We start from the raw sequence: 23,598 nt of genomic DNA, 5'->3' as shown, positions 1-23,598 counted from the left end.
TATATATATATATATATATATATATATATATATATATATATATATATATATATATATATATATATACCAACCTTTAAGGAGAACTTGGATGTCATCCCTGAGTTTGGCGAACGTGTTGTAGGTGGCTCTATCGTCGGGAATAACATTCACTTTGTTCCAGTTCCCACACGCGTACTCAAAGAAGTCATTGCATGGGTCTACTGTGCCATCCATCGCATGAAGAATGCGTGCCGCTGTTAACCAAAACACAGAGTATAAATAATAATAACACATTATTTTAGATTTATCACAAAACATATATAATTTGTAATATTCAATAAGTCAACAGTGCTGTCCATCACATGTAGAATGTGTGCTGCTGTTAACAAAAACACAGAGTATAAATACTAGTAATAAAAATAGATCTATCAATTGTGAAATACAACTGTCACAGAGCATAAAAATCTTTTGAGTTATGCTATGGTATTTGTGATGTTGTGAAGTACTGCTGTTTCATACAACATAAAAGTCTTTTAAGTATTGTTATGGTGTTTGTGATATTGTGAAGTACCACTGTTTCACACAACATAAAAATATTTTGAGCTATGCTATGGTATTTGTGATGTTGTGAAGTACTGCTGTTTCTCAAAACATAAAAATCTTTTGAGTTATGCTATGGTATTTGTGATGTTGTGAAGTACCACTGTTTCACACAACATAAACATCTTTTGAGTTATGCTGTGGTGTTTGTGATATTGTGAAGTACCACTGTTTCACACAATATAAAAATATTTTGAGTTATGCTATGGTATTTGTGATGTTGTGAAGTACCACTGTTTCACACAACATAAACATCTTTTGAGTTATGCTGTGGTGTTTGTGATATTGTGAAGTACCACTGTTTCACACAATATAAAAATATTTTGAGTTATGCTATGGTATTTGTGATGTTGTGAAGTACTGCTGTTTCATACAACATAAAAGTCTTTTGAGTATTGTTATGGTGTTTGTGATATTGTGAAGTACCACTGTTTCACACAACATAAAAATCTTTTGAGTTATGCTATGGTGTTTGTGATGTTGTGAAGTACTGCTATTTCTCACAACATAAAAATCTTTTGAGTTATGCTGTGGTGTTTGTGATATTGTGAAGTACCACTGTTTCACACAACATAAAAATCTTTTGAGTTATGCTATGGTGTTTGTGATATTGTGAAGTACCACTGTTTCACACAACATAAAAATCTTTTGAGTTATGCTATGGTGTTTGTGATGTTGTGAAGTACCACTGTTTCACACAACATAAACATCTTTTGAGTTATGCTATGGTGTTTGTGATATTGTGAAGTACCACTGTTTCACACAATATAAAAATATTTTGAGTTATGCTATGGTATTTGTGATGTTGTGAAGTACTGCTGTTTCTCACAATATAAACATCTCTTGAGTATTGTTATGTGAGTATTGTTATGGTGTTTGTGATATTGTGAAGTACCACTGTTTCTCACAACATAAAAATCTTTTGAGTTATGCTATGGTGTTTGTGATGTTGTGAAGTACCACTGTTTCACACAACATAAACATCTTTTGAGTTATGCTATGGTATTTGTGATGTTGTGAAGTACTGCTGTTTCTCCAAACATAAAAATATTTTGAGTATTGTTATGGTATTTGTGATATTGTGAAGTACCACTGTTTCTCACAACATAAAAAATATTTTGAGTTATGCTGTGGTGTTTGTGATGTGAAGTATTGCTGTTTCTAACAAGATAAAAAATGTTTAGTTATGCTATGGTATTTGTGATGTTGTGAAGTACTGCTGTTTCACACAACATAAAAATATTTTGAGTATTGTTCTGGTATTTGTGATACTGTGAAGTACTGCTGTCTCAAACAACATAAAAAAGACTGAATTTATACCTGCACTGACACAATCTGTAGACACGCACACTTTCTCTGTCTCTGTTTCATCCGGTGAGCCACCTCCTGTGTGTTTGGAAGGTACTGTCACGTAAGGCTGACCACCATCTGATGAGTCGTGGTCTGTCAACAACAAATAAAAAAGTAAAGTTTGTTTTATTTAACGACGCCACTAGAGCACATTGATTTTTTATCTTATCATCGGCTATTGGACGTCAAACATATGGTCATTCTGACACTGTTTTTTAGAGGAAACCCACTGTCGCCACATAGGCTACTTTTTTATGACAGGCAGTAAGGGATCTTTTATTTGCGCTTCCCACAGGCAGGCTAGCACAAACCATGGCCTTTGTTGAACCAATTATGGATCACTGGTCGGTGCAAGTGGTTTACACCTACCCATTGAGCCTTGCGGAGCACTCACTCAAGGTTTGGAGTCGGTATCTGGATTAAAAATCCCATGCCTCGACTGGGATCCAACCCCAGTACCTACCAGCCTGCAGACCAATGGCCTAACCACGACACCACCGAGGCCAGTACAACAAATAAAAGAAAAGAAGAAAGGAATATTTTCTTTAATGGCATAAAAGCAAAGTTGGGATGTTTCTTTTAACAATACCACTAGAGCACATTGATTTATTAATTATTGGACGTCAAAAAGTTGATAATTCTGGTACATATTATTCAGTTAAATTTTGGTTTGTTTAAGACTCCACTAGAGCACATTGATTAATTAATTAATCATCGGCTATTGGATGTCAAACATTTTATAATTCTGGCACATGTTCTTCAGCTAAAAAATTTTTTTTTAACAAACTCCACTAGAGCACATTGATTAATTAATCATCAGCTATTGGATGTCAAATATTAGTTAATTCTGACTTATACATGTAGTCTTGGAGGAAATTCACTATATTGTTTTCATGAATAGCACGGAATCTTTCAAATGTACTTTCCCACAGACAGGACAGTGCATACCATGACCTTCAATACATCAGTCATGTTTCACTTGGTATACAAGCAGAAGTGAAAAATATGAAATTTGTGAACACTTTGTCAGGATTTTTTTTTTTTGCCAGTTTTGAACTTTAGGTTTAGGGTAGCCATTTTGAATTTTAACATGGCCACCTTCCTTTTTTCACATTTGCTCATATTTTAGTATCTAAAAAATAGAAACTAGTAGCAGATGTTTGATGCTAAATGTTCTGAAAATTACATTCAATTCATGTTATTAATTTTTAGGATATGGAAGCCTTTTTGGGGGTTTTTAGAGAAAAAAATATATAGAACACATTTAACCATTTTGGATTTCAGGTCTGTCCTTTCACTATTCCTGGTCCCACCAGCAGTTCTAGTCATACCTGAATGAGCACTTCTAACAGCTAAGAAAATTACGTTTAATTCATGCTATAGTCAGCTTTACAGTATGGTAGCCATTTTAAATTCATGCTATAGTCAGCTTTACGGTATGGTAGCCATTTTAAATTCATGCTATAGTCAGCTTTACGGTATGGTAGCCATTTTAAATTCATGCTATAGTCAGCTTTACAGTATGGTAGCCATTTTAAATTCATGCTATAGTCAGCTTTACAGTATGGTAGCCATTTTAAATTTCAACCTGTCCTTCCACTATTCGAAGTCCTATGAGCATTTTTTATTCTAGTTGTACCTGTGTGAGCACTTCTAACAGCTAAGAAAGTTACGTTTGATTCATGCTATTCAGCTTTAGGCTACATGCAGTAGCCATTTTGGATTTCCATTCATAAGCATACAAGACGGGGTTAGGGAGTAAATCCTCAAATTTGGGCAAAAAAGATAAAGAAATTCGGGCAAAATGTGCTAACCTGAGGGCTTTTCACCATGGATTTCCATCATTCTTCCCTCAAAATTAGTTGTAATCTATGTAGAAATGCGTAGTGATTTTGTTGCAAACCTATACAGCTGTTTGGCAGTAATGCTAATGAGAACAAAAAATGTTGTTATCCAAATTTGGGCATTTTCTTTTAATTTGGACAAAAGCCAGCCTGCCCCCCCTTACAAAACTGTGAGCCTGTACACCTATGCTTCCACTATATTCTTAGTCCTATGGGTGGTTCTAGTTGTAGTCGTACCTGTGTGAGCACTTCTAAGAGCTAGGACAATGATGAGCACTAGAACGATGGCTGCCAGTAACAGACACAGCGCGAGGAGGGAGACCTCCAGACGAGAGTAACGTCCGAGAAATCTCTTAGCCGAACGCTTGCTGACATTGCTGAAAAACAAAACAAAACAAAAAGTTTAAAAGGTTGTTGTGTTGATTTTTTTCCTCCTTCCAGCCAGTGCATCACAGCTGGTTAAAGGCTGTGGTATGTGCTTTGCTGTCTGTGGGAAAGTGCATATAAAAGATCCTTTTCTGCATTAGGAAAAATGTAGTGGGTTTCCTCTGTATATCTCTGTGTATCAGAGTTATGTTGACGGCTCTGACAATGGAGTTATAGTGTACTGACAGGATACTGAGGATGTGTGTATCAGAGTTATTTTAACATCATTGACAATGAAATTATAGTGTACTGACAGGATACCAAGGATGTGTGTATCAGAGTTATTTTGACATCACTGACAATGGAGTTATAGTGTACCGACAGGATAACAAGGATGTGTGTATCAGAGTTATTTTGACATAACTGACAATGGAGTTACAGTGTACTGACAGGATACTGAGAATGTGTGTATCAGAGTTATGTTGATGGTACTGACAAAGGAGTTATAGTGTACTGACATGATACTGAGGATGTGTGTATCAGAGTTATTTTGACATCACTGACAATGGAGTTATAATGTACTGACAGGATACCGAGGATGTGTGTATCAGAGTTATTTTGACATCACTGACAATGAAGTTATAGTATACTGACAGGATAATGAGGATATGTGTATCAGAGTTATTTTGACATCACTGACAATGGAGTTATTGTGTTTTGACAGGATACTGAGAATGTGTGTATCAGTTATTTTGACATCACTGACAATGGCGCTATAGTGTACTGACAGGATACCAAGGATGTGTGTACCAGAGTTATTTTAACATCACTGACAATGGAGTTATTGTGTATTAAAAGGATACTTTGAATGTGTGTATCAGTTATTTTGACATTACTGACAATGGAGTTATAGTGTACTGACAGGAAACTGAGGATGTGTATAGCAGAGTTATTGTGACATCACTGACAGTGGAATTATAGTGTGCTGACAGGATACCAAGGATGTGTGTATCAGTTATTTTGATATCACTGGCAATGGAGTTATAGTGTACTGACAGAATACAGAGGATGTGTGTATCAGTTATTTTGACATCACTGACAATGGAGTTATAATGTACTGACAGAATACCAAGGATGTGTGTATCAGAGTTATTTTAACATCACTGACAATGAAGTTATAGTGTACTGACAGGATACCGAGGATGTGTAGCAGAGTTATTGTGACATCACTGACAATGGAGTTATAGTGTGCTGACAGGATACCAAGGATGTGTGTATCAGAGTTATTTTGACATCACTTACAATGGAGTTATAGTGTACTGACAGGATACAGAGGATGTGTGTATCAGTTATTTTGACATCACTGACAATGGAGTTATAGTGTACTGACAGGATACTGAGAATGTATGTGTCAAGAGTTATGTTGACATATCACTGGCAATGGAGTTATAGTGTACTAACAGGACTGAGAGACCGAGAGAGAGAGAGAGAGAGAGAGAGAGAGAGAGAGAGAGAGAGAGAGAGAGAGAGAGAGAGAGAGAGAGAGAGAGAGAGAGAGAGACAGAGACAGAGACAGAGAGACACAGAGAGAGAGAGAGAGGAAGGGAGGGAAAGAGGGTGGGTGGGAAAGAGACAGAGAGAGAGACAGAGAGAGAGAGAGAGAGAGAGAGAGAGAGAGAGAGAGATGGCAGTAGAAAAAAGAGAGAAGGAAAGTGAGAGAATGACAGAAGGAAAAAGAGGTGGATAGAAAGGCAGAAAGAGAAAGAGAGGGGGAGAGAGAGAGAAGGACAGAAGGAGAGAGAAAAACAGACAGAAGGAGAGAGAAAGACAAACAAAGTGTGATAGTATTACACACACATAAGACTGACATAAGACTGACCCGTCGAACGTGACGCGTGTGTCAGCCTCATCCTCCTCAGCGTCGATGTACTTGGCCTTGCCGTTCATCGGACTGACGCTACCATTCAGACTTGTGAACGTCGCCGCACTGCTCACCGCTGGCAGCAGCTCAATACGCTCTGAACACAGACAGACAAAACACAGATATCAGTATTTTCAGCTCAATATGCTCTGAACACAGACAGACAAAACACAGATATCAGCATTTTCACCTCGATACACTCTGAACACAGACAGACAAAACACAGATATCAGTATTTTCACCTCGATATGCTCTGAACACAGACAGACAAAACACAGATATCAGTATTTTCACCTCGATACACTCTGAACACAGACAGACAAAACACAGATATCAGCATTTTCACCTCAATACGCTCTGAACACAGACAGACAAAACACAGATATCAGCCATTTTCAGCTCGATACACTCTGAACACAGACAGACAAAACACAGATATCAGCATTTTCACCTCAATACGCTCTGAACAGAGACAGACAAAACACAGATATCAGTATTTTCACCTCGATATGCTCTGAACACAGACAGACAAAACACAGATATCAGTATTTTCACCTCGATACACTCTGAACACAGACAGACAAAACACAGATATCAGCATTTTCACCTCAATACGCTCTGAACACAGACAGACAAAACACAGATATCAGCCATTTTCAGCTCGATACACTCTGAACACAGACAGACAAAACACAGATATCAGCATTTTCACCTCAATACGCTCTGAACAGAGACAGACAAAACACAGATATCAGCATTTTCACCTCGATACACTCTGAACACAGACAGACAAAACACAGATATCAGCATTTTCACCTCGATACGCTCTGAACACAGACAGACAAAACACAGATATCGGCATTTTCACCTCGATACGCTCTGAACACAGACAGACAAAACACAGATATCAGCATTTTCACCTCGATACACTCTGAACACAGACAGACAAAACACAGATATCAGCATTTTCACCTCGATACGCTCTGAACACAGACAGATAAACATAGATATCGGCATTTTCAGCTCGATATGCTCTGAACACAGACAGACAAAACACAGATATCGGCATTTTCACCTCGATACGCTCTGAACAGAGACAGACAAAATACAGATATCGGCATTTTCACCTCGATACGCTCTGAACACAGACAGACAAAACACAGATATCAGCATTTTCACCTCGATATGCTCTGAACACAGACAGACAAAACACAGATATCAGCATTTTCACCTCGATACGCTCTGAACACAGAGAGACAAAACACAGATATCAGCATTTTGACCTTGATACGCTCTGAACACAGACAGATAAAACACAGATATCGGCATTTTCACCTCGATAAGCTCTGAACACAGACAGATAAAACACAGATATCAGCATTTTCACCTCGATACGCTCTGAACACAGACAGATAAACATAGATATCGGCATTTTCAGCTCGATATGCTCTGAACACAGACAGACAAAACACAGATATCGGCATTTTCACCTCGATACGCTCTGAACAGAGACAGACAAAATACAGATATCGGCATTTTCACCTCGATACGCTCTGAACACAGACAGACAAAACACAGATATCAGCATTTTCACCTCGATATGCTCTGAACACAGACAGACAAAACACAGATATCAGCATTTTCACCTCGATACGCTCTGAACACAGAGAGACAAAACACAGATATCAGCATTTTGACCTTGATACGCTCTGAACACAGACAGATAAAACACAGATATCGGCATTTTCACCTCGATAAGCTCTGAACACAGACAGATAAAACACAGATATCAGCATTTTCATCTCGATACGCTCTGAACACAGACAGATAAAACACAGATATTGGCATTTTCACCTCGATACGCTCTGAACACAGACAGATAAAACACAGATATCGGCATTTTCACCTCGATAAGCTCTGAACACAGACAGACAAAACACAGATATCAGCATTTTCACCTCGATACGCTCTGAACACAGACAGACAAAACACAGATATTGGCATTTTCACCTCGATACGCTCTGAACACAGACAGATAAACATAGATATCGGCATTTTCACCTCGATACGCTCTGAACACAGACAGACAAAACACAGATATCGGCATTTTCACCTCGATACGCTCTGAACACAGACAGGTAAACATAGATATCGGCATTTTCACCTCGATATGCTCTGAACACAGACAGACAAAACACAGATATCGGCATTTTCACCTCGATATGCTCTGAACAGAGACGGACAAAACACAGATATCAGCATTTTCAGCTCAATATGCTCTGAACACAGAGAGACAAAACACAGATATCAACATTTTCAGCAAGTTTCATGGACTCAGATTTTCAAAATTCTAAACATAACATTCTAAACACCAGATCCTGTTTTAATTAGATAAATATTGGGCTTCCAGTATGAGTCAGTTGATCAATGTTCTATAAAATGTACTTGTTTGAAAAGAAAAAGCATTGTAGACAAAGTTTGTTAAAGTTTGTTTTGTTTAACAACACCAATAGAGCACATTGATTAATTAATAATTGGCTATTGGATGTCAAACATTTGGTAATTCTGATTCGTAGTCATCAGAGGAAACCTGCTACATTTTCCATTAGCAGCAAGGGATCTTTTATATGCACTTTCCCACAGATAGGAAAGCACATATCATGGACTTTGTCCCGTTGTGATGCACTGGTTGGAACGAGAAGAAACTCAATCAGATGAATGGATCCACTGAGGTGGTTCGATCCTGCGACGCAAGGATCTCAAGCGAGCACTCAAGCGACTGAGGTAAATCTCACCCCACACTGATATTATCATTTGATTGAAACAAACCACAATCAAACAAGAATACGCTTTGAAGAAAAACACTAAACATATTGATATCATCACTTTTCTAAGACATAAATAATAAACCATATAAAACAAGAATACATTCTAAAGTAAACAGAAAAACCAACAATGATATCAATTCACTAAGACATAAATAATAAACCATATAAAACAAGAATGCATTCTGAAAAAAAAAAAAATCAATGATATCATCATTTCACTAAGACATAAATAAAAAACATTCTGAAGAAAGAAGAACACCCCCTCCCCCTCCCCCCAACTGTTGTCAACATTTTACTAAGACGTAAAGGATAAACCATAATAAATCAAGAATTCTGTGAAAGTAAATATCTCACCTACCATAAACCTTTCCAGAGCACTGTGACGAACATCTATACATGTAGGTGCAACTATAAACCAAGTTTCATTGACCAAGAACCTATAGTTGAATTTCTGTGAAACTTTAACATGAAACTTGAATGCAAAAGTTGATTCCATTGGAAAATGAATAGTTAAAGATTGTTTTGTTTAATTGTAGTAGTGATGGTTTGAAGCGTTCTTACTGGAAATAGCTAGTAGAAAATTCCCTATTAGTTCAGTTGATAACAGCATTGAACTCCATACTAAGGAAGGAAATGTTTTATTTAACGATGCACTCAACACATTTTATTTACGGTTATACGGTGTCAGACATATAGTTAAGGACCACACAGATATTGAGAGAGGAAACCCGCTGTCGCCACTTCATGGGCTACTCTTTTTGATTAGCAGCAAGGGATCTTTTATATGCACCATCCCACAGACAGAGTAGTACATACCACGGCCTTTGATATACCAGTCATGGTGCACTGGCTGGAATGAGAAATAGCCCAATGGGCCCACCGACGGGGATCAATCGCAAACCGACCGCGCATCGAGCGAGCGCTTTACCACTGGGTTATGTCCTGACCCCTTTATACTAAAAGTGAGTGGTCCACAAACATTTGACAAATCAAAAATTGTGGTCAGGTGGCAGGAAGTAGACAACTGGTTTAACAAAGGCCTTGGTATGTACTGTCTGTCTGTGAGATGCTGCATATAAAAGATCTCTTGGTGCTAAATAGAAAGTGTAGCCCATGGTGTGGCTGCAGTGAGTTTCATTTCTCATTATCTTTCTGGTCCTTAACCAGATGGACTGGTACATCAAAGGCCGTGGTATGTGTTATCCTGTCTATGGGATGATGCATATAAAAGATCCCTTGCTACTAATGAAAAAATGTGGCGGGTTTCCTCTCTATGACTGTGTCAAAAAATTACCATATGTTTGACATCCAATAAATGATGATTCATAAATTAGTGTGCTCTAGTAGTGTCGTTAAACAAAACAAACCATTTTAACTAGATGTTTTGTTTAACGACACCACTAGAGCACATTGATTTGTTAACCATTTTCGGCTATTGGATGTCAATTGCAAACATTTGGTAATTTAAACATATAGTCTTAGAGAGGAAACCCGCTACATTTTTCCATTAATAGCAAGGGATATTTTATATGCACCATCCCACAGATAGGACAGCATATACCATGGCCTTTGATATACCAGTCTTGGTGCACTGCCTGGAACGAGAAATAGCCCATTGGAAGTAATCAGTGTTCCCATTGGGTTATTTTTCATTCCAGGCAGTGCTTGACAACTGGTTTAACAAAGGCCTTGGTATGTACTATCCTGTCTGTGGGATGCTGCACATAATAGATCTCTTGGTGCTAAATGAAAAGAATAGCCCATTGTTTGGCGACAGCGGGTTTCCTCTCTCATTATCTGTGTGGTGATTAACCAGATGTCCAACGCCATATAACTGTAATTAAAATATGTTGAGTGCATTGTTAAATAAAACATTCCTTCCTTCCTTCTCATTCAAACCAACAGTTCCCTGTGACCCATTCTCGATCTGGGGCAGGACGTAGCCTAGTGTAAAGCGCTCGCTTGATGCGCGGTCGGTTTGGGATTGATCCCTGTCGGTGGGCCCATTGGGTTATTTCTCGCTCCAGCCAGTGCTCCATCGACTGGTACATCAAAGGCCGTGGTATGTGCTATCCTGTCTATGGGATGGTGCATATAAAAGATCCCTTGCTGCTAATGAAAAAGAGTAGCCCATGAAGTGGCAACAGCAGGTTTCCTCCCTCAATATCTGTGTGGTCCTTAACCATATGTCCGATGCTGTATAACCAAAAATGTGTTGAGTGCATCGTTAAATAAAACATTTCCTTTCTTCATCCGTTCTCGATCTGCCAGTGGTCTTAGAGAAAACCTGCTACATTTTTCATCAGCAGCAAGGCATCTTTTATATGCATTTTCCCACAGATAAGATAGCACATACCACATCCTTTGATATACCAGTCATGGGCATCAGCAGCAAGGCATCTTTTATATGCATTTTCCCACAGATAAGATAGCACATACCACATCCTTTGATATACCAGTCATGGGCATCAGCAGCATGGCATCTTTTATATGCATTTTCCCACAGATAAGATAGCACATACCACATCCTTTGATATACCAGTCATGGGGCACTGGTTGTGACAGGAGGGGGGGGGGGGGGTGAGGGAAATATAAGGGAATGGGTCCATTATGGGGGTTTGATCCCATAGCTGAAGGATCTCAGGCAAGCAATCTGCTATAGTTGAAGGATCTCAGGCAAGCAATCTGCTATAGTTGAAGGATCTCAGGCGAGCAATCTGCTATAGTTGAAGGATCTCAGGTGGGCAATCTGCTATAGTTGAAGGATCTCAGGTGGGCAATCTGCTATAGTTGAAGGATCTCAGGCGAGCAATCTGCCAAAGAGCTATAGTCCGTCCCACTGTGGTAATTTTAATTTCAACTTATTTTCGTGCTTATATCCAATTAAGGTTCAAGCACGCTGTCCTGGACACACACCTCAACTATCTAGGCTGTCTGTCCTGCACAGTGGATTTGTTGTTAGTTGGTTAGTGGTAAGTAAGAGAGAAGAGGGTGTAGTGACTTTACACCTACCCACTGAGTCATTAAAAACTCATTCTGGGTTGGAGCCGTTACCGGGCTGCGAGCCCTGTACCTACCAGCCTGTAGTCCGATGGCTTAACCACGACGCCACTGAGGCCAGTAACTGTGGTAAGCTTGTGCACAAGTTTAGTCGGTCAAGTGATGGTTATTGGCCATGTGTTACAACAGTGAAGGGTGGGATTTCAAAGAAAGCACACCAGAAAGCTATAACATCACGTAGCTCATTAAAAGCTTTCATTTTTATGGTCACTTCATGACAAATGTATTGATTTAATTTGTCACCATTCATCTGCGAAGTCAGAACTAGGTACTGGGAGGGTTGGGATGTAGCCCAGTGGAACAGCTCTTGACTAATGCGCAGTCAGTTTAGGATTGATCCCCGCTGGTGGATCCATTGGGTGGTAAGTCAGAACTGGGTTCCGGGGGGTTAGTAGTACAGCGCTCGCTTGATGTACGTTCGGTTTAGCTAGTGCATCATGACTCGTATACCACATGTTGTGGTATGTGCTATCCTGTCAGGAGGCTGGTGCATATAAAAGATGCCTTGCTACTAATGGAAAAATGTAGGGGTTTCATCTCTAAAGACTCTACGTCAAAATTACCAAATGTTTTACATCCAATAGCTGATGATTAATAAATCAATGTGCTCTAGTGGTGTCGTTAAACAAAACAAACTTTAAATGTTTTTTAACTGTGTACCAAAGATGTGAGTCACTTGTGAGGAAGGATATGTTAACTATTTTTGTGAACACCTTATGTCACCACTGTTTTCAAGGTGGTTCATGAGATTATGTCAAACATTAACTGTACCAACAAACAAAGCACCCCATGTCTGGACCTGTGCATATAAAATTTGAGTCCAGACTCAATCTCTCATGAAAGAAAGAAATGTTTTATTTAACGACGTACTCAACACATTTTATTTACAGTTATATGACATTATACAGATATTGAGAGAAGAAACACGCTGTCGCCACTTCATAGGCTACTCTTTTCGATTAGCAGCAAGGGATCTTTTATATGCACCATCCAACAGACAGAGTAGTACATACCACACTTTGATGTACCAGTCATGGTGCACTGGCTGGAACAAGAAATAGCCCAATGAGGCCACCGACAGGGATTGATCCGAAACCGACCATGCATTGAGCGAGTGCTCTTCCACTGGGCTATGTCCCACCCCCAATCTCTCATGATGTCATAGGCATTAGTGGGTTTTTTCTCGAATTAACTCTGTGTTCCTCAGACACCATACAACTAAAATTAAAATATGTTCTGTGTTTCCTATACACTGGATTACATTTATTTTAATTTCTTACACACCCATTGGTGAGATCACCATGTGTTATTTTTGATAACACACAGTTGTTTACACACATACGTGTGTTAACAATTTCAAGACATATGACTGGCTGCTCTTAGGTGATGACCAGGGCCCCGTTCCACAAAGCGATCTTAGCCCTAAGATTACCGTAGACACATAGCTACCCTATGCACTTAAGTTGATCTTAGGGCTTCGTGGAACGGGGCCCAGGTCACCAATGCCATATGTCCAATAAAAAAACAGTATGGTGGAAATCGATTACACTGTGACATATACATGTAGTTAACCTAGCAAACATGTGTCTGTGATGCATAAGTCAGCTACAAGTGCAAAGGGTTGTAAATATCTTTTAGTTGATAAAGATGTAACATTTTTCTTGAAACCTGTTTTTTAGAGAGAGAGAGAGAGAGAGAGAGAGAGAGAGAGAGAGAGAGAGAGAGAGAGAGAGAGAGAGAGAGAGAGAGAGAGAGAGAGAGAGTACCATTAGCATGCCCTTATACCACTAAGGTTTTGGGCATTGTTTTTTAAGGATATGTAAGAAATAGAATAATACTTTCATGTGCATTAGATACCATTTATCTCACAACTTGTTTCAAAACATATCAAACTTGCTTTCCCTCGTTAGATACATTTTAAAACAATTCGTCATGAGATAAATGGTATCTAACAGCTACTCGTGTATTATTCTCTATGCATATAACAGCTGCAGACTGCTTGATGGCAATCATGCATGTTGTATTACGAGTTTTAATTTGAAATATCTCATTATACCACCATTTACCCATTCTCTGTAGCCTATTTGTTTTAAATATCTCATTATACCACCACCATTTACCCATTCTCTGTAGCCTATTTGTTTTAAATATCTCATTATACCACCACCATTTACCCATTCTCTGTAGCCTATTTGTTTTAAATATCTCATTATACCACCATTTACCCATTCTCTGTAGCCTATTTGTTTTAAATATCTGGATAGTCCATTATCTCCCATTATTTGTGGATTAGTTTAAATATTGTTTGAAGTAAAAACATGATGGTACTATCACCAAGTCATTTTTGTATGGTCTGTTTCTGTTAAAATTTGGTGAAACGACGAGATACATAAATAACCATTCTTTATAGTTTATTTGCTCCAGTCAGTTCATAATGTAAATGTTTCTGTTGAATATTTGGTTATTCATTCCATCCATCCATCCATCCATCCATCCATCCATCCATCCATCCATCCATCCATCCATCCATCCATTCATGTATGCATTTATCTATCCATTCACCCATGCATTTATCTATCCATTCACTTTTTCATCCATTCATTCATTCAATCATTCATTTATTCATCCATCCATCCATTCATTCATTCACCCATGCATTTATCTATCCATTCATTCATTCATCCATCCATCCATCCATCCATCCATTCATTCACTCATTCATTCATTTATCTACCCATTATTCATTTACTTTTTCATCCATTCATTTGTTCATTCATTGTTTGTTTGTTTGTTTGTCCATCCATCCATCTGTCTTTCTATCCATCCATCCATCCATATGTCTGTTCATCCGTCTGTCCATCCGTCCATCCATCCATCCATCTGTCTATCCATCCATCTGTCTATCCTTCCATCCATCCATCCATCTATCTGTCTATCCATCCATCCATCCGTCTGTCCATCCATCTGTCTATCCTTCCATCCATCCATCCATCTATCTGTCTATCCATCCATCCATCCATCTGTCTGTCCATCCATCTGTCCATCCATCCATCTGTCTATCCATCCATCCATTCATCCATCCAGTGTAGACGATATCTGCTACAGACCCGATATCCCGTATTAAACATGTAAGTCCTATCTGTGCTGGACACACACATCCTCTGTGTGTCAAAAAGATAAAAATGTTTATTTAACAACACACTCAACACATTGTATTTTATGGTTATATGGCATCAGACATATGGTTAAGGACCACACAGATATTGAGAGATGAAACCTGCTGTCGCCACTTCATGGGCTACTCTTTTTGATTAGCAGCAAGGGATCTTTTATATGCACCATCCAACAAACAGGGTAGTACATACCATGGCTGTTGATATACCAGTCGTGGTGCACTGGCTGGAACGAGAAATAGCCTAATGGGCATGGAGCGAGCGCTGTACCACTGGGCTATGTTCTGCCCGCTGTGTGTCAAGGGCAGTGGTTACTTGTTACACTAGAGTATTCACATGGTCAGTGGATCAAACATCATCCAGGACCATGGTATGTACTGTCCTACTTTGAGAAAAATTCATATTAAAAAATCCCTTTCTCCAGTTAGAAAGCCATTTAGATGTTTCTCTCTCTCTGTTTCTCTCTGTGTCTGTGTTTCTCTCTTTCTGTCTATCTATCTCTGTCTGTCTCTCTATGTCTGTTTTTTCTCTCTCTCTCTGTCTCTCTGTCACTCTTTCTCTCTGTCACACTCTCATCGCAATCCTCTCTCTCTCTCTCTCTCCCTTCTCTCTCTATATCCTCTCTCTCTCTCTCTCTCTCTCTCTCTCTCTCACTCTCTCTCTCTGTATCTCCCTCCCCCTCTCTCTCTGTATCTCTATGTGTTTCTCTGTCTCTCTGACTTTCTCTGTCTCTATCTCTCTCTGTCAGTCTCTCTGTCTCTCCCTCCCTCTCCTCTCTCTCTGTCAATCTGTCTGGCTGTCTCTCCCTCCCTCCCTCCCTCCCTCCCTCCTCCCTCTCTCCCTCCATCTCTCCCTCCCTCTCTCTCTCTCTCTCTCTCTCTCTCTCTCTGTATCTACCTCCCCCTCTCTCTCTGTATCTCTATGTGTTTCTCTGTCTCTCTGACTTTCTCTGTCTCTATCTATCTCTCTCTGTCAGTCTCTCTGTCTCTCCCTCCCTCTCCTCTCTCTCTGTCAATCTGTCTGGCTGTCTCTCCCTCCCTCCCTCCTTCGCTCCCTCCCTCTCTCTCTCTCTCTCTCTCCTCCTCTCTCTCTCTCTCTCTCTCTCTCTCTCTCTCTCTCATATTAAACCAACATTTCTTTCTTTCATAACACTACCCTATGTTTCACACCAATATGCTGGGGGTGTTATTATGTACACATTATTTTCTAATTACTCTGTGCAATGCATAATAGCCTCTGATTAAACAACATGCTCCTGTGTCATTAAGTACACATTCCTTTATTTTCTAATTACTCTGTGCGATGCATAATAGCCTCTGATTAAACAACATGCTCCTGTGTCATTAAGTACACATTCCTTTTTTTTATAATTACTCTGTACAACACACAACAGCCTCTGATTAAACAATATGCTGGGGTATTGTTAAGTATACATTCTTTTATTGTCTAATTACTCCATGCAACACCTAATAGCCTCTGATTAAACAATATGCTGGGGTATTGTTATGCATGCATTCATTTCACCCGACAACATTTTGAAACAAGGACAAGATCTAGCTCAGTTGGTAGAGCGCTCGCCTTAGACGTTTAGGTCAGAGGATCGAACCGTCTCAGTGAACCTAATTCTCTGACTGTCTGTTGCATGTGCTGTCCTGTCTGTAGCAAAGAGCATATAAAAGATCCCTTATTGAGTTTGTGTAGTTTAACGACACCACTAGAACACATTGATTTATTAATCATCGGCTATTGGATGTCAGACATTTGTTATTTCTGACATATAGTCTTCGAGAGGAAACCCGCTACAATTTTCTATTAGTAGCAAGGGATTTTTTATATACACCATCCCACAGACAGGATAGCACATACCACAGCCTTTGATATACCAGTCGGGGTGCTCTGGTTGGAGTGAGAAATAGCCCAATGGGCAATCCCTTATTGGTACTGGACAATGTAGCTGGTTTTGTCTGCAGACTACATTTCACAACTACCAAATGTTTTGACAGCCGAGGACTAATCAATAAATGTGTTCTAGTGGTGTCATTAAACAAAATACACTTCAGCTTTTCAAAACCGTCATCGGCTCATGCCCCTACATCCACATGGATGAGAAACCATCATCGACTCATGCCCCTACATCCACATGGATGACAAACCATCATCAGCTCATGCCCCTACATCCACATGGATGAGAAACCATCATCGGCTCATGCCCCTACATCCACATGGATGAGAAACCATCATCGGCTCATGCCCCTACATCCACATGGATGAGAAACCATCATCGGCTCATGCCCCTACATCCACATGGATGAGAAACCATCATCGGCTCATGCCCCTACATCCACATGGATGAGAAACGATTCTGGGAGAAAATCCGTTTACACATTCTATAATCCCATTTACAAGATAACCCGGTGTGTCCAGTGTTAAATACTTAATGCCTATTAACCGAGTGGGGAAATGGCCGCACGTGTGTATTACATTGGTTTAGTCTGATTCTGTCCGCTTCAGGAAGTGCCCATTGATTTGATTGTGGTCCTCACACAATCTCGTCACATCAATTACTGGTAGTCATGACGAAACAGACGGTAATTATATACGCAGGTGAGAAAGTGCAATGCCATGAAACACCTGGGGGGGGGGGGGGGGGGGGGGGGGGGGGGGGGGGGGGGGGGGGGGGGGGGGGGTTGGGATATGGGGCCAGGGGGAGAGAGGGAGACACAGATACAGAGTTGCAGAGAGACACAGAGACAGATGGGGGGTAGAGAGTGGAGAGACAGATAGAGACAGAGACACAGAGAGAGAGAGAGACAGACAGAGAGACACAGAGAGAGAGAGAGAGAGAGAGAGAGAGAGAGAGAGAGAGACAGACAGACAGACAGAGAGATACACACACACAGACACAGAGAGAGAGAGAGAGAGAGAGAAGAGAGAGAGACGAGAGAGAGAGAGAGAGAGAGACAGAGAGAGAGAGAGACAGAGAGACAGAGAGAGAGAGACAGAGAGGTAGAGAGATGAAAGGAAGAGAGGGAGAGATACATAGAGAGTGAAAGGGGAGACACAGAAGGAGAAAGGAGATGGGGAAGTGAGGAACAGAGAGAAAGAGGGAGAGAGAAGGAGTGGAGACAGAAGGACAACAGACAGAAACAGAGAGAGAGAGAGGGGGATAGAGATAGAGAGAGAGAAAGAGAGAGAGAGAGAGAGAGAGAGAGAGAGAGAGAGAGAGAGAGAGAGAGAGAGAGACAGAGAAGACAGAGAGACAGAGAGAGAGAGAGAGACAGAGACAGAGAGAGAGACAGAGAGGTAGAAAGATGAAAGGAAGAGAGGGAGAAATACACAGAAAGGGTAAGAGAGTGAAAGGGGTGACACAGAGGGAGAAGGGAGATGGGGAAGTGAGGGACAGAGAGAAAGAGGGAGAGAGAGAGAGAGAGAGAGAGAGAGAGAGAGAGAGAGAGAGAGAGAGAGAGAGAGAGAGAGAGAGAGAGAGAGAGAGAGAGGAGAGAGAGAGAGAGGAAGAGAGAGAGTGAGTGAGTGAAGAGAGCGAAAGATGGAGAGGGTTGAGAAAGAGTGATGGGGGAGTGAGAGAAAAACGAATGTATAAATATAATAAAAGAAATATACAGCTTCTTCCATTGTAGGGAGTCAATATTGTGGCATGTTCTTAAACTTAATGATTTAAACAACAATTTGACAACATGTAACAAAACCTAACTGAAAATGCATTGCCCCAAAAACACCACATAAAAGATATTTTCATGTATCAAGTGTCAAATTCTACTGAAACCACGTTTGGAAGTCATTTGTGATTAAAACTTGTTGAAATAATATGACATTATCAAAAAATTACCAAAAACCATACTCATTTTTTTTAGTATATGTGCTGGAAGTGATGATATATATTTATACAGCTGAACTAATGTTAAATATTCTTAATATGTACTGAGGTGCTGTTACATATTATATCTTTGTGTACCATTTGTAACCCATGTTTCGCACAGGAAAGCTTAGATGTTGTGTTGTGGCCTTACATTGGGTTTTCCACCTAAAATATGACTGCCATATAGATATCCAGTCCTCATTAGTCAAGGCTATATACACAGCCACCATGTATACAGTTCTGTGTTAAGTGGTATTCACAGAGATGGCTGCATCCATGGAAGTTTTATTTATGGAATTCATCTTTGTACATAATATTAGTGCAAGAAGATCCTTGCGAGGCCAGAGCAGCATTGGGCAAGCACACAATTGGCTTTCAGTAGTGCAGATTAAAAGAGGAGAAGCAATCAGAACGAAAACTGAAAAGGTCTTGCATATTAGATGATGTTAAATGTTCGTTATATGAACTGAAAATAAACATGAAAACACAGCCATACCTACATGTATAGTTGATGACATCACACACCCATCATTTACAAAGCTATAACAATTAGTAAATGACAATGAAAACTACAATAAACTGACTCGTACCTTGTGTTGAAGTCTTTAAGTCACTTGGTATCCTCTTATTATCCATGGAATTGTCATTAATGCAAACTACAACACAGTCACAACTTGGGTGCTCCTTGTTTCAGGGTGGAATGCACACACAGAATGTATATATATATAATATTCCTCGGTTCTGTGCTCAGGTGAGCATTTTGTTCATCGAGTGTAACAGTCCGTAAAACACAATCTGTTTCAAAACAGAATTTGTTGTAAAATTGAAATGACAACTCAGCAAAAGAATAGGATGTTTCTGGTGGGTGAGGTTCTTGTTAATGGCACCCCAGCACATGGTTTAATTAGTAATAGTGACCAGGTGTCTTACACATACAACAGAAAAATCAACCTCCACTGAGAGGATTCGAGCCATGAACTTTCAGTGCGAAAGTCCAGTGCTCTACCAAATGAGCTAATAGGGAAATTCCCACTTACATCTATAGTCTGTCCCAGAGGGAATGCCTTTTTTATACTATGGAATTTATTACAAGTTGTTGTGTTTTTTGAGCCGATCGATTTCTAAATTGCATACAAAAATAGTACTTAAAAAAAAAAAAAAAACACTTTTACTTTTCTTCTTATGTCAAAAAAGACACATTTTTTGTAGAAGGATGGGACAGACTATAGTAGTGTATAAACCTGATATCCAAGGGAAATGGGGGAAGGAGGGTAGTTGATGAAGATAAACTTCGACATAATGTAAGGGAGAGGGTGATGGTTATTAGGTGTCTAAGATAATAATTGAAAGTTTGTTTTTGTTTAACAAGCATTCTGAGAGTACTGCTAAAGCAATACATGTTCCCTACCAAATGTTCATATCTTCTAAGTTCAAGAGCCAGACGTAAATACTGAACACTCTCCAAAGTGGTCAGACTAAGCCCACAGCTAAAGCTGATGGGGAATGGCAGGTGTGTGGCACAGATAGCCACAAGAGACAAGCACATGTCATGGTTGGAGAAACAAGGACTGGGAAGAAAGAAGTTGAAAGATAGGAGGAGTTGCCAAATTGGGAAGAAATGAGATGGAAGTCAAAGGAGAAAAATTAAAGGGGGAAGTGGAATATATATATATTATTAAGTTCAAGAGCCATAGACAAATCATAATGAAAGCCAAACTTGATCTGTAACAGTACTTAATAAAGCTACGTACAAATTTTCAGATCAATACCTTAAGGCATTGTGAAAAAAGTCCGGAGAAACTATATTTGTGACAGACGGACAGACAGAAGGACTAATAGTGGACTAACAATACCACAAGAGCACATATTCTTCACTAGATTTGTACCCTATTAGTAGCAAGGTATCTTTTATATATGCATCCCGTCGGTGAGCCTATTGGGCTATTTCTCATTCCAGCCAGTGTACCATGACAGGCCATGGTATGTGCTATTCTGTTTGTGGGATGGTGCATATAAAAGATCCCTTGCTATTAATGAAAAAATGTAGCAGGTTTCCTATCTAAGACTATATGTCAAAATTAGCAAATATCTGACATTCAACAGCCAATGATTAATAAATCAATGTGATCTCTAGTAGTGTTGTTAAACAAAACAAACTTTAACTGAAACCCCTTTAACTGAAACCCCTCTATGACTGTGTCAGAATTACCAAATGTTTGACATCCAGTAGCTGATGATTAATAAATCAATGTGTTCTAGTGGTGTCGTTAAACATAATATATGCACTTTCCAACTCATTTATAATTACTGTATGTGCATTAATAATTGTACACACTCTGAATTGCTCGGAACACTCAGTGTTTAACCTTATTTTCTCCTCGCTTTGGTTAGCTGGGGATTTCTGGGCATGACTGCTATATCAAACACTGCCTCTTAACAATGCCACAAGTAACTACTGAACTCTCTCCAAAGAAGTCAGACTAAGCCCACAGCTAAAAGCTGATGGGGAATGACAGGTGTGTGGCACGGATAGCCACAAGGGACAAGCACCTGTTGCGGTGGAGAGACAAGAACTGGGATGTGGAGGTGGACAGCGAAAGAAGTTGAAAGATAAGAAGAAATGCCAGATCAGAAAGAAATGAGATGGAATTCAAAGGAGTAAAAAGGAAGGGACAGTGAGGGAAAAATAAAAAACCTGCTGAAAAGTACATATATAAAAGATGGCTTGCTTCTAATGAAAAATGTAGTGGATTTCCTGTGAAAAATTATATGTGATTAATTAACCAATGTGCTCTAGTGGTATTGTTAAACAAAAACAAACTTTCAGCTATTATTGTCAGACACCTAAGAGCCACTTATTAAACAATGTGCTGGGGTGTCATTATACAAAATATTATTCCTGACTCCATGCCAAATTCCACTTTTATTAAAATCATTTTACATGTACACAACAGTAAGTTTTTATCTTGAAAAACAAAATGATTTAAATGTTTAACTAATCAAGAAAAAATCATATTTTGTTTTTAAAAAACTAAATTTACGATGTTTTCTGTAAGCCTTTTAAATTCAACAACATTACAAAATTTTACTTAATATTTTAACTGATAATATGTAAATAAATTGTTATATACCAAGTCTGAACTGAAAAATGATTACATGTTAAGAAATAAAATGATTCTACATATATACCAAGTTTGAAGCTGCATATACATGTACATACAAAATTTAAAATCTATTTTAAAGTAACTTACACTTTTTTATTTATAAAAAAAAAATTGGAAATCAGTTAACACTTTCATAGACTAAACCTTTAAAAACTTAAACTGATTGTTCACCATACACCTCTGAAGTGAGATGCCTGCATACAAAACTTGAATCAAATGATTAGATACAACGTTTGGAGATGCACAGCGATGCAAAAATTAAGACCAAATCGTCATATACCAAATTTGAAGTTAAATGCTGACAGAAGCAAATTGAAATCAATATAGACTTTCATATAAAAATTAAAATCAATCAAGATCTTGATGTAAAAACTTTAACAGTAATATCAATACAGAAATACTGTCAATGCCTGTGTACAAAAACTAACATAACATACTTACATGTTCTTCATGTAAATCCACAAAAGTTAAATAACTTTTAATTTTGAAATTTGTTATTTAAATCCACAGATAACCCAAACCAGCATATATCCACACAATTTGAATAAAAACTGAAGTTGAATAGAACAGAACATAAGCATGTTTAACAACCAGATGTTTTGACCTTCATTTAGAATTCATCCAGGCATCGCTTGTAAACACATCAACCTTATTGCATCATTCTGTTGCATCTAAATCAGCCACGAAAAAGCTGTCCAATTATCGTAGAAAATAAACTAGTTACCTACAAACATGTTCTGACAATCAATCAACACTTCCATTTAACTCAGCACTGAAAGGTATCCTCAATCAATAAGAAAAAAAAGATAAACGTTTACATAGATGTTATAAGAATGAAATCCTTGTTGTTGATAAAACGGCTAATAAAATTAAATCCTTTTAGCATGGCTAATGAAACTAAACAGCAAATTTTGATAATTAAATCCTTTTAGCACAGCTGATAAAATTAAACAGCAAACTATGATAATTAAATCCTTTTAGCACGGCTAATGAAACTAAACGGCAAATGAAACAAACGTCAAACGATATTTATATATTATATATATAACGAATCAGCATTCGGCGAACAAACGAGTCCAATGAAATTGGTTGTAGAATGTGTCAGTTATACACATCTCAATTTTGTAGTACACACTGAAAGACGCATTCCAGAAAACAACAGCACTTTTAGACCATTGAATCTGCCGACCCTGTGGCAGTTGTAGTAAGCCAAACCCACACAGTAGTTGTTACCAGCGGGGAAGCGTCACTGATTATATGTCAATAACATTGTCAAACTCTGCCTTCAAACCGCCTGCCTTTTCAAACGCGAGCTGTGAAACGGTGTAAATCCCCGTTCCATAAACGCCGCGACCACAACATCAAGGGAACCATTGTGGAGGACTCCTAGTCGATATATCCAAGTTTCCATACAACTCAGTGCCTTTAAGCTGGCT

At 38.9% G+C, this 23,598-nt stretch overlaps 1 protein-coding gene across 1 annotated transcript in view; it reads right to left on the bottom strand.

Moving 5' to 3' along the window:
* The window catches only part of LOC121390125 (neprilysin-1-like), a 76,737-nt gene that overhangs the window by 33,525 nt on the left and 19,614 nt on the right, over positions 1-23,598 (bottom strand). The window contains exons 2-5 of the mRNA XM_041521863.1: positions 6,019-6,157; positions 4,011-4,150; positions 1,900-2,022; positions 72-233 (exon numbers count right to left, since the gene is read on the bottom strand). Of these exons, the coding sequence (XP_041377797.1) occupies positions 72-233; positions 1,900-2,022; positions 4,011-4,150; positions 6,019-6,157 (564 nt within the window). The remainder of the gene's footprint in view (positions 1-71; positions 234-1,899; positions 2,023-4,010; positions 4,151-6,018; positions 6,158-23,598) is intronic.

This window comes from Gigantopelta aegis, chromosome 15 (assembly GCF_016097555.1).
Source record: "Gigantopelta aegis isolate Gae_Host chromosome 15, Gae_host_genome, whole genome shotgun sequence".
NCBI classification, from domain to species: Eukaryota; Metazoa; Mollusca; class Gastropoda; order Neomphalida; family Peltospiridae; genus Gigantopelta; species Gigantopelta aegis.
This window is presented reverse-complemented; position numbering and strand designations above follow the sequence as displayed.